Source organism: Thamnophis elegans, chromosome 6, assembly GCF_009769535.1.
Source record: "Thamnophis elegans isolate rThaEle1 chromosome 6, rThaEle1.pri, whole genome shotgun sequence".
In the NCBI taxonomy this organism is placed as follows: domain Eukaryota; kingdom Metazoa; phylum Chordata; class Lepidosauria; order Squamata; family Colubridae; genus Thamnophis; species Thamnophis elegans.
In genome coordinates, this window is record NC_045546.1 from 11,090,346 (window position 1) to 11,102,819 (window position 12,474).

General features: G+C 43.9%; 1 protein-coding gene across 4 annotated transcripts in view; it reads left to right on the forward strand.

Moving 5' to 3' along the window:
• The window catches only part of DEUP1 (deuterosome assembly protein 1), a 72,362-nt gene that overhangs the window by 19,516 nt on the left and 40,372 nt on the right, over positions 1-12,474 (forward strand). For 3 of the 4 annotated variants that reach the window (XM_032220323.1, XM_032220325.1, XM_032220327.1), the window contains 3 exons: positions 2,324-2,458; positions 9,729-9,842; positions 12,198-12,452. In XM_032220323.1, the coding sequence (XP_032076214.1) occupies positions 2,324-2,458; positions 9,729-9,842; positions 12,198-12,452 (504 nt within the window). The remainder of the gene's footprint in view (positions 1-2,323; positions 2,459-9,728; positions 9,843-12,197; positions 12,453-12,474) is intronic. The other variant, XM_032220326.1, reaches the window with a different exon arrangement.

The following is a 12,474-nucleotide window of genomic DNA, read 5'->3' on the forward strand; positions in this document are numbered from 1 at the left end:
ACTTGGTTTGATTAATTCAGGGGTTCCCAACCAGGGGCGCGAGACGATATTCCAGGGGCTGCGAAAACGTAGGTTTAGAAGTTTCAAAATTATAGTGTTATATGTATAATTATATGCATATAATTATTTTTAAGAGGTGCGAGAATATATCAAGTGGTCTAGGGGTTCAGGGTATAGAAAAGGTTGAGAACCTCTGGATTAATTGTTAATTATGGACCACAGCTGGGATTCACCCCAGCCTGTTCAGATAAAACCAATCAAACCACAGTCTGAAGCCAGTCACTTCATTCTTGAAGCTCAAGTGCTCAAATAGAGGAAGTGTGGAATGAGATTGTGTGAAGGCAGGGTTTGCTCTGGAAAGCAATCCACCTACAATCCATATTTGGATTGTGCTTTAGGAAACTATTATATACGTCCACCATGTTCCTCCATTTGCCTGCACATTTTGGTGGCTGACATAACAACCCTTGAAAGGCAGCATCTAATTTTGTCCATTGAAATCCAGCCATTCCCATTCAACACTTGGAGTGTAAGGAATAGAGACGATGTTCTTTTGATAGGGTATCTGGGAGTAGGAAGTGCTGCACTGGTAGTCCTTGACTTACAACCATTTGCTTAGTGACTATTCGAAATTACGACGACATTGAAAAAAATGACTTATTACTGTTGCAGCCTCCTCACGGTCACCTGATCAAAATTCAAACACTTGGCAACTGACTTGTATTTATGACAGTTGCAGAGTCCCTGGGGTCATGTGATCACCTTTGGCGACCTTCTAACAAGCAAAACAACTGCAATAATTCGCTTACCAACTGTGGCAAGAAAGGTCATCAAAAGGGGGAAAACTCACTTAACTTTCTCACTTAGCCATGGAAATTTTCGACTCAATTGTGGTCGTAAGTCAAGGACTACCTGATTGTATTTCTCTCTCTCCACTTGTATGCAATTCTTTCGCTTTCCCGGAATGATCACTGGCCATCTGAACAATGTATTTTCTGTGCCCTTTTGAGTGTAACCTGCCAGTGCTTGGACTCATTTTCTTTGACCCAGAATGCCATATTTAATTATCGTATTCTGAGACCCATATATGGCAAGACCAAATGATATATTTTGCACAAGAACCTCACTTAATACATATGACTTTTTTATTGGTCCGAGTTGCTTAGCGGCAAGTTTAGAATTGGGAGCAGAGTATTCAGGTAAGGGCATGAATGATTCTCTTTGAGAATCATTATTTGTGATCTAGATTCTTAAAAAAAGTCCCCCCCCCAATGCTATGCTTTATCACTTAGGGCAGGGGTCGGCAACCTTAAACACTCAAAGAGCCACAAAGATCCTAACCAGAAGCCCCCCATTCAATTCTGAAGCCATCAGGAAGTCTGGTTCCCTCACCATAGAGTCTCCTCCTAGCATGGCGTCCTTTTTCCTCTACTTGTCCTAACCAGAAGCCCTATTCATTGTGGAGCCGACTGGCAACAGGGAGCCACAGCAGAGGGATGAAAGAGCCACATGCGGCTCCAGAGCCGCAGGTTGCTGATCCCTGACCTAGGGCCATGATGGTGAACCTATGTCACGTGTGCTGGAAGTGGCACGCAGAGCCATCTCTTTGGGTACGCCAGCCATTGCCCATTGCTCTTCCTGGTTCCGGCACGTCAGCTGGTCTTCATGCACGAGGGAGCACCAGAAACTGGAAGAGCAGCTCCCTAGCGCGCATGCGCACACCGGGAAGCTGAGCTTCCGGTTTCTGGTCTTTGTGCATGCATGCGTGTCAGAAACCAGATGACCAGGTGACCGGCGCACATGTGCCCTCCAGAAACCGGAAGCTCAGCTTCCCGGAGGGGGCATGTGTGCCGGAGAACTGCTCTACCGGTTTCTGGTGCTCCCCCGCCCACGTGCACACGCTCCCATTTCAGCACTTAGTGTCACAAAGTTTCACCAACACTGATCTATTCATTATTAACTCTCTTAAAGATTAGTTTATGCTAATTAACTCTTTGATTTTGAAGAAAGATTAAGCCTGCCTGCAGAAGATGGCGCTAAATTAATGCAAAACAGTTCCTACAAATGCTAGATAGAAATGCTTTTACACAGAGGGTACAATAAACCGAATAAACATTGTTTAGTCATGCAGTTAATCGATACCACAAACTGTGTGAAAGTTCACCCGTGTTCAGTCTTAACTGCTTAGTTGTAATAGCTGGTACAATTTAAAAAAAAGAAGAAGTCTGGCTAATTATAATATTCAATCTTAACTGCCTTAGCCCATCCTGTCGTCAGTTTTTAAGAAAGAAATAATATATTCTTGCCATTCATTTATTTTCAGTTTGCTAAGCTGACACAAAGCTATGAAAAGTTACAGTTGCACCAATTAAAACAAAACAAAACTCACAGCGTGGAGAAATGCACGGAAAACCAAGAAGCCCCATTCCCGATGAACAGCTTAAACCAGAAGTTGGAGGTAAGGATCTCTATTTGAAGTAGTGCTTCTTTCACGAACCTTGTTGCACTCCAAGATCAAGAGAGGGGACAGGAAGGGAAAATATTATTATTTGCCTTTGGACGAGTCAGTCTCCTTTCACCTTTAATCAGGTGGGGCATTCTTCGGATATGCCATGAGAAAAATTGATTCTAGCTTTTGTTTATTTTGTTTGGTTTGTAGGTTCAGAAAGTCGGGGGAAATTTCATATACCATATTTTTGGGAGTATAAGACGCTCCGGAGTATAAGATGTGCCTTAGGTTTTGGGGAGGAAAATAAGAAAAAAATCGGCTTCTGCATCCATGATCTTCAGCTGACACATGGTAACAAAGTCAGCCAATGAATAGGCATAGCAACTAAGTCAGCCAATGAGGGCTATTAAGACTCTGAAATTTGCTGTGTGAGCAACAAGGAGACAGGAAGGAGCCTGGCTTAGCCCAGAACTGAAAGTGAAACTCCTTGTGTTTTGCTTGTATTTACTGCTACCTTGGAAATCCTGCTTTTGGTAATGAATTGTATATTATTATTATTTTGAATCCTGCTGAATCAGTTACTGTGCTTTCTGAATGTGATTGCTGCTCCAAACTCTGACCAGCCAGGTCAGCTTCAGCACTTATTGCAGCCTGATTCGGCACAGCTGATTGGCAGGTGGATCGGACTGCCGGAATACCCCCAATCAGCTGTTCCAGGCTGCAGGGATTGCCACAGACCTTCACTGCGTCCATGCCTTGCCTTTTCGGCCTCTGGTGGGGGTGGGTCGGGCTACATTCGGTGTATAAGACGCCCCCAAATTTTCACATTTGGAGGGGGAAGGATCTTTTACTCACAAAACTACGGCAACTTTTGATGGCAAACTGAGGGGCGAATGACATGGGTTTTTGTCATTTGTTATCTAACATAGTTATTTTGCATTTTAATTTGACATATTTTCTCTCTTTAAAAATGATGGCCAGATTTATTAGCATTTAACATTCCTAAACTGATAAGCAAGCTGCAGACTAGCTCCAGATAAGAAAAGTTTGTTAGTACAACCTGGGATCTGGCTTATCTCTTTCCTGAATGCTATAAATATCCTTTTTCCTTACAATTACACCCCTTCTGACGGCAGACCTCATTTTAATGAGCATGTGTGATATGATGAGAGGCAAATATGTAACATGTTGGATTACATGTAACTGATTTCCTATGAAAAGGAGAAGTTACTTTTATTCTGTCCAATCAACTTTTCTCTCGCATTTTCTTTGTTGTGTTAACTATGAAAAGGAGAGGAACACGGAGCTCGAGGTTATCTTTTCCTTTTACACAGAGAGACCCCACTTTATCAGGGTACCTTAATAAAATGCTTTTAAATGATCTTCCAACTCAGTTGCTTATTGGGAGGGTAAACTGAGGCAGAACCTAGAGCCAGATTTGGCTTTCCAAATCAGAAGGATAAGCAACTGATTTGTGTCACAGGAAATTACGTAGGAAGGTCTGCTTCTCCCACCTGCTCTGATTGCCCCTTTCATGGGCAAGCCACAGGATGGAGTAGAACAAGGGAGACACATGACATTAGATGTACCATGACATCATACCGTGACATTTGGTCACCACACTATAAAAAAAGATGTGGAGACTCTAGAAAGAGTGCAGAGAAGAGCAACCAATACGATTAGGGGACAGGAGACTAAAACATATGAAGAACAGTTACAGGATCTGGGCATGGCTAGTCTAGTGAAGAGAAGGACCAGGGGAGACATGATCACAGTCTTCCAATATTTGAGGGGCTGCCACAGAGAGGAGGGGGTCAAGATATTTTCCGAAGCACCTGAAGGTCAGACAAGGAATAATGGATGGAAACGGAGCAAGGAGAGTTTCAACCTAGAAACAAGGAGAACTTTTCTGACAGTGAGAACAATCAACCCATGGAACTTGCTTTCAGAAGTTGTGGGAGCTTCATCAATGGAGACTTTCAAGAAGAGACTGGATTGCCATTTGTCAGAAATGGTGTAGGGTCTCCTGCTTGGGCAGTTGATTGGACTAGATGACCTACAAGGTCCCTTCCAACTCTTAATCTGTATCATTTGGACAATGATCTCATGAAGCACATTATTGTAGCATCTGTCAGACACCGGTGGTCCTGTCTGATAACTTAAAAGCACACAAAGATACGACACGGACAGGGACTTAGACATAGCTATTTTTGGGAAAGGGGAAGGAGACCTCTCAGCTGCCAGTTTAAGTTGGGAACAACAGATTTATAGACTACCAATAAATCAGAATTCAGGGTTGACACGAGGGGTCTCTTGGTGCTCTCTGAACCTGCTCGTTTTCTTGCAGACGTTTCATTACCCAAACTAGGTTACATCATCAGTGCCAGTAAGGAGTGGGGTGTACTCCCGCTTCTTACTAGAAAAGCCTTACCAGCACTGATGAGGCTATCTAGTTTGGATAATGAAACATCTGCAAGAAAGCAACTATGCTCAAAGAGCACCAGGGACCCCTTCAAATTTATATATCCCGAGTATATAAAAGATTGCTTGATACATTATCTGGGTATCTGTAGTTTGGAGGGAGAGATTCTATCAACAGATTCTAAGCCCAGGGAGACATTGATGAGTGTTGCTCACCGAACTTCTTCATCCAGGAGTGTTTAATTGCTAATTTGCTGCTGGGTCGACTGCTGGAGCCGTCCTTGTGTCAGAGAATCTGCATTTTGCCAATGCAAAAATGTACACATTTCCCCAGAGCTGCTTCAAAAGACAATGGCTTCAGAAGGCAGCGCATGTATTTCTCTTCTCCGTGGCAGAAAGAGCTGAAGGAAATGCCCTTTTCAAAGGCAGCCTTGTCTTTTATTCCGAGAGGGATGAAAGAATAGCTTTTGCATTTGTTCCTAGCTTGAAAGCCAAGTGGGGAAGAGCTGTTTACAAGGCTTCTGAGGAAGCCAGAGAAAAGTGCAAAGTGGCAGAACTTTACTGCAGAAAAGAACGATAGAAAAACCCATTCAAGGGTGCGGTTTGAGTGTACTTGTCTTACGCTAGAGAGAATAAATGATTCCATTATAGATTCATCAAACTTATTTGAGCTGTGATACCAGAGGAGGCTTCTGGGTATTCCTTGGACAGCAGAGGTGACCAGAAAGCAAGTACTGGAGCACATAACACCAGGCATGTCACATGTCACTGGAAGAAAAGAAAAAATCCACAAAACTGTGTCTCACTTATTTTGGCCATGTCATGCGTGGGAATTCATTGGAGAAAGCAACTATGTTTGGGAGAGTTAGCGGTAAATGAAAACCAGGCTGCCAAAGAACACGGTGGCTGGACACCATCAAGGCTGACATCAGCCAGAGCATAGAACAACTCAAAGAAGTAGCACAAGATTGGAAGATGTGGAGACGCCTGACCCAGAGAATTGCCAAAAATCAGAGACGACTGGATGGATAACATCATCATCATCATCATCATCCTTCCCCTGCCCATCATTATCCCTGCTGGATGTGGGTGTGGTAGTTTCTGGAATGATGTTCAAAATCTCAAAACAAATGTATTGTGAGAATTGGTCATTGTGTTGTGGCCCGCCGGCGGCCTGCAGAGCTGGCAGCAGAGTCGGACAGTGAGGAAGTGGGGGAGGAACATGGGCCAGTCCTGGAGTCTGGGGAAGGCTCGGATGAGGACTCTGCATCAGAGGCAAAGATGGGGCCAAGGCCATCTGGGAGTTAGGTGCTGCCTCTGGAGTCTCCAGAGTCGGACATCAGCAAGGCGGAGGGATAGGGGGAGCCTGTTCCCAGCGCGCACATGCGCAGAGCTGCCAAAGGCAAGAACAGTTAAGACAATAGGAACGACTCGGGAGTAAGGGTTGGAGGAGTAGCCCCTCCCATAAGACCTAAAGGAGGAGCAAAGGCATGTGAGCCTTTGCAGAAAGCAACTTTGTTGGTTCTAGTCAGTTTAAATTCTGAAGCTCCATTTTGACTCTTTGCTCTGTGTGGCCTTGCAAGCTAATTGCCAGTTAGATCTTTGGCAGCATTTCAAGGAAGATAAAGGGGGTACTTATCAGTCTTATCCCGAAGGACTGTGACAGACTACTGTCGGACTCTTTACAAACTATTTGTGACTCATTGCGGGCTGTGAATGAATATAATTCACAGTCTTTGAAATAAAAGGAGGGTTTGGGGGACTAAGCGTGTGCTTTTTACAGTATCAGGAAGCCTAGGTTGGAACACATTGGAGATGCCTTTTGAACTCCATTTGACGGGTATGTCAACCACCGTGGCTCTCTGTGTCATTGTCTCAACACACTGATAGCAATAGCACTTAGACTTATACACTGTTTCACAGTGTTTTACAGCCCTCTTTAAGCAATTTACAGAGTCAGCCTATTGCCCCCAACAATCTGGCTCCTCATTTTACCCACCTCGGGAAGATGGAAAGCTGAGTCAACCTTGTACCGGTGAGACTTGAACTGCCAAATTGCAGGCAGCTGGCAGTCAGCAAAAGTAGCCTGCAGTATTGCACTCTAACCACTGAGCCACCGTGCAGTGTTTCGTTTAATGATCCTGGCAAAACAGGTTGTAAAATGGGGTGTGACTCGCTCAGTGGTGGGTTTCAAAAATTGTTCGAACCTCTGTGGGTGTGGCCTCCTTTGTGGGAGTGGTTTGCCACCCATGTGACTGGATGGGAGTGGCTTGCCGCCCATGTGACCGGATATGAAGATGCCGACGACACTTGTCAGAACCACCTTAAATTACTTCACACACAGCACTGGCATGCATAAGAATATGATGTAACCTTGTTTTTTAAAAGGCATCTTTGGTTTGCGTTAAAACAACTTCAACACACGCAATGTTCTGATTGCACCACAAACGGAGTAGTCATCCTTACCTTACACAGAGGCACTGAGTTTTATAAATATGAGCATGATAGTGTAGAATAATCATATCCAAGGGCCAGTGGTGGGTTTCAAAAAATTTTGGAACCTCTTCTGTAGGTGTGGCCTGCTTTCTGGGTCCACTGGTGGAACCTCTTCTAACCGGTTTGGTAGATTTGACGAACTGGTTCTACCGAATAGGTGCGAACTGGTAAGAACCCACCTCTGGACTCGCTTAACAACTAGTAAGAGAAGCAAGTTCCTTTCTTAGCAAAGGAAATTCTGGATCCAATTACGGACTTTTTCCTGATTCTACTGACACAACCAATCTTCTTTTTCTTTCTGAAATTTAGATTAGTGTCTCCTTCATTAGGATGATAAATTTAAGAAGGTGTCCTTGTGTGAGAAGAACTGTGGATGTTCATATGTAATGATTGATTGATAGTTCAGAGAAGAACAACTAAGACGATGAAAAGTCTGGAGATTAAAACATATGAAGAACAGCTGCAGGATTTGGGCCTGGCTAGTCTAAAGAGAAGAGGGAGGACATGATAGCAGTATTCCAGTATTTGACGGGCTGCCACAAAGAAGAGGCGGTCAAATTATTCTCCAAAGCACCAGAGGGCAGGACAAAAACCAATGGTTGGAAACTAATCAAAGAGAGAGGCAACCTGGAATTAAAGAGAAACTTCCTAACAGTGAGAACAATTAACAGAGGAATAGCTTGCCTTCAGAAATGATGGGTGCTCCATCACTGGATATTTTTAAAAAGAGACTAGACAGTTACTTATCTGAAATAGTATAGCTTCTCCTGCTTGAGCAAGGGGCTGGATTAGAAGACCTCCAAGGTCCCTTCCAGCTCGTTCTATTCTATTCTATTGTAGTCCAACACACTCACATTCGTGTGATAAAATGGAGGATCTATCAATGCAATTGTTTGCAGATCCTTATTCGGTAAGGATGTCAAGGCTGTAAGACAGACAAACCAACAGGTGAGTAACGAATGGCCCAAATCTCATATTGTATATGAGCCAACACAAGTGGAAACACATTATCATGTCCAGTTGGGACAGGGCATCCTCAAGTATTCATCCAACAGAGTTATTCCTGGTGGCAAATAGATTATGAAGCGGAAGCCTAGCAGGGATGTGATGAAATCATCAAAGCCCTGCTGTGACAGGTCAGCAAGCCCCCTTCAGGAACAAAATTGTTCATGCCCCCTCTGACTTCAATGCCGGCATGGATAATTCCAATGAAAAGCCCCGCTGTCGACCTGAAGCGAGCCCCATCCCACCTACTGCCACTTGGGGATTGATTGCCTATCTTAGCCTAATGCTCTGAATAGCTTTCCAAGCGGGGGACCCATAAGTCCGATATGACAATATTTTTGAACACATGCAAGAGTGCCTTTATATTGGCATCACAATCAAACTCTGCTTCTCTGTGGGGTCCAACAAATGAATCACAACTAGAGGAATTGGACCCCAGCTTCATTGCTTTGGGCTGATGTACACGAACTAGGGCAAGCCTTTTGTTATTTGAAGGGCTGGTGGAGAAGGAACCATGACTCTGTGAAAATTCCTCTTTGCAGACCAAGTATTTTGAACACTTAAGTGCTAAGTGTAGTGAATGGCGAAAAATGTGTTTTGCACCTAGCCAAAGTCGGTCTGTCTGTCTGTCTGTCTGTCTGTCTGTCTGTCTGTCTGTCTGTCTGTCTGCCTGCGTGCCTGCCTGCCTGCCTGCCTGCCTGCCTGCCTGCCTGCCTGCCTACCTACCTACCTACCTACCTACCTACCTACCTACCTACCTACCTATCTATCTATCTATCTATCTATCTAAATGTGTGTGTGTGTGTGTGTGTGTGTGTGTGTGTGTATTCCAGCATAGCTCTTGTATGCCTCGAGCAATCTCAACCAAACTTGGTACACAGATGACTTACTCTCTGGAAACACCCCTAACAGCCCTCGGGGTGTGTGTTCTGTTAAGATACAGCCTGTTGTGCCTTAAATTGGCTTCAACCGTACTGCCGTAAAATGGCTTCTACTGTACAGCGCAGTGCAATTGCCATGGTATTGGCTTCACATTATTCCACAAGGGGGCTCCCTCTGGTAAGAGAGAAAATCCAACATTAGAAATTACGTTTGGTCCGGAGATTTTCAACAAAAATCAGAGCTTTTCCTGCCTCATACAGGAATGGGATAAATAAATACCCAGGCAACGCCGGGTTATCAGCTAGTTGGTAATAATAATGTATTATACAAGAACCGTTCAGTGCAAAAGGCCCTTGATATTGAAGGTTGCACCGGTTGTTTGTTTTCGAGAAATATAAAGAGAAAAGGAGATATTCAATCATCTGATTATTATTTTTGTAATTTATTTATTTTTTGTGCCACTTTTCTCTTTCAGGAATTTAGAGCAAAATCAAGAGAGTGGGATAAGCAGGAAACGCTGTATCAAAATCATTTGGTTTCTTTAGATGCTCAGCGAAAATTATTGTCTGAGAAATGCAATCTGTTCCAGGTACCATTCTTTGCTTCTTCTCTAAGAGGAATTGGAATTAAATGAACCATGAAGTCTAGATAAATACTTACCAGAATATATATACTCACCCACATCTAAGCCGTAAAAATGAATATGTAGAGATACCTTTGCAAATGAGGTTCGTCACTTTTAAGCATTCCAGGAATGTGATGCTGTAGGAATTTTTTTATATACCGTGTTTCCCCGAATATAAGACAGGATCATATTTTCTTTTGACACCCGAAATAAGCACTTGGCCTTATTTTGGGGGAGATCTTATTATTTTTGAGGTGCAGGAGGCGGCAAGTGTGGTCACCTCATTGCTGCTGCTGTGTTGCATGTCACTGGGCCTACGCTTCTTTTTGTGGTGGCCATTAGTGTGACAGAAGGGGCATGGTGGGTAGGGCTGTGGAAGCGGCCGTTAGGTAAGGGCATGAGGGGTGCATGCGGCATGTTCCCCCCTCTCTTCCCCCTCCTCTGGCCTTGCCTCCTCACCTTATGTTGTTTGTGCAGCAAGCAACCAGATGAAATGGCAGGAACCGGCTGCTTTAAATATTTTCGGGGAGGGCTTATTTTAGCACATGCGCTCAAAAGCCTGATTGGGTTATTATCTGGGAAGATCTTATTTTGGGGGAAACAGGGTGTGTGTGTGCGCGTGCGTGTGTGTGTGTATCAGTGGTGGTATTCAGCCAGTTTGCACCACTTTGGGAGAACCGGTTGTTAACTTTCTGAGCAGTTTGGTGAACTGGTTGTTGGAAGAAATCATTAGGACAGAGAACCAGTTGTTAAATTATTTGAATCCCACCACAGACAGACAGACAGATATATGCAGGTCTTGGCATATTCAGGTCTTTTCCCGTGTAAGATTGCCAGTATCTTGATGACGTTTCAACGAGGTCACACTCGTCAACTACAGGCTGGTGCCTTTGGCTTCGTGCTTGTGCGAGCAAAGCGTGATCGGAGCTGCCGTCTTTCCATAAATATAGGTGGTGTGTGTGGAATGTTGGCTTTGTTGCTTTAAACGGATTGGTTGGCTGTGTTGTTGCATTTTGATTGGTTGATGGAATTGATATTTGGTGAGGATGATTGGTGGTGGCGTCCTGTGTTGTTCTGGGTCTGGTGTCAGTTTTCGTGGCTGGGACTCATTTGTTGATTAGGGCTGGTTTCCAGATGTCTGGTAGGCGGGGGGTATCATCACGTTTATTCATGTTGTGGGGTTGTTTCTCTATTTCGATGGCTTCCATAATTATTCTCTTGTTGAAGTGTTCAGTTTTGGAGAGTAATTTGATTCCTTCAAAATCAATTTCATGTCCTGTTGCTTTAAGGTTCTGGAAAAGGGAAGAAGTTTATGGTTCCACCACAAAACCGCGAAGCCCTTATCCGCGCCGACATAAGTGCGGAGGCAAATCCGCGCTGTCCGAAGCGCTAAGAAAAACTCGACCCTACCACAATGACATAACCGCGGAGGGCAAATCCGCGCCTTCCGAAGCACTCAGCACCCTAAACCTAACCCTAACCCTAACCCTAAACCTAACCCTAAAGCAAACCCGTAAACCTAATCCTAACCCTTACCTTAATTTAAATTGGCTTTCTGCTGCTGCGCTGTTTTAAAGTGCCCTTCTGTCGCCGCGCTGTTGTCGCGGCGGTGATGACGCGCAGTGATGACGTTGCGGCTTTAGCGATGCAGTTTTGTCACCGCTATTTTGACGAGCGCGGTTTTGTGGTGCTACGGAAATTTATATATATACAAGCAGACAAATTACATTTTTAATAGCCAGAATCCCTTCAAATGCTTTTTCCACTAAGGAATGTCCCTATAACTCATACAAATAATGGAGATGGGGGGATGTTTCTACATTCTCTTCTTCCCTTTTTTTAGAACCGGGGCTACAAGCACACTAATGAAGCAGTACAACCATCCTCAACCAGTGGCTTCCAACAAACCAGGTGTTGCTTCTAAGTCATAAGTCAAAGATGGCAGCATTACACTCTGCATTAAATCTGCATTTCTTCCTCATTTGGTGAAAAATTAGTTGTTGGTGTATTCATCATAACCAAAGGTTCCCACCCCCATCCCCATGTGGTCTCATTTCTGGAGGTCATTGGACACACATGGATACATTTGCTCTGTTAGAAGTTTAGGCTAGTCCAGGACTGAGAAATGATTGGTACTACAAGGACATCTCCTATAAATCTCCGAACTGAAATTTGCTTTAAATAAATAGACTTACAGTTCTCAAGTGCCAGCTTTCTATAGTGGCATAAATTTCAGTGTAGAAGAGAAATATCGTTCTTCCCAAAGCAATGAATTTCATGCAACTCTTTTCTTGGTTGTTTTTTTTCTTTTTCCTTCAGCAACAAGCTCAAAATTGTAAAATCCAAATACACTGTCAAAAGCTGAAGCAAAATGATGGGGGTCCTTGCAGCCAGTACAGAAACGAGCAGCTTGGGCTCCAGAACGGTGCTTTTACCGAGCCCGCTGATAGGAACAAATTCTTTATGGAAAAACTTGAATCAACCGTGAGTGAAATCGCGGTGAGCAGAAACAAACTACAAGAGGAAAACTTAAAGCTCCAAAAGGAAGTAAAAATGTACCAAAGGAAATGCCAGGTAAAGACCAAGCTATTTGCTC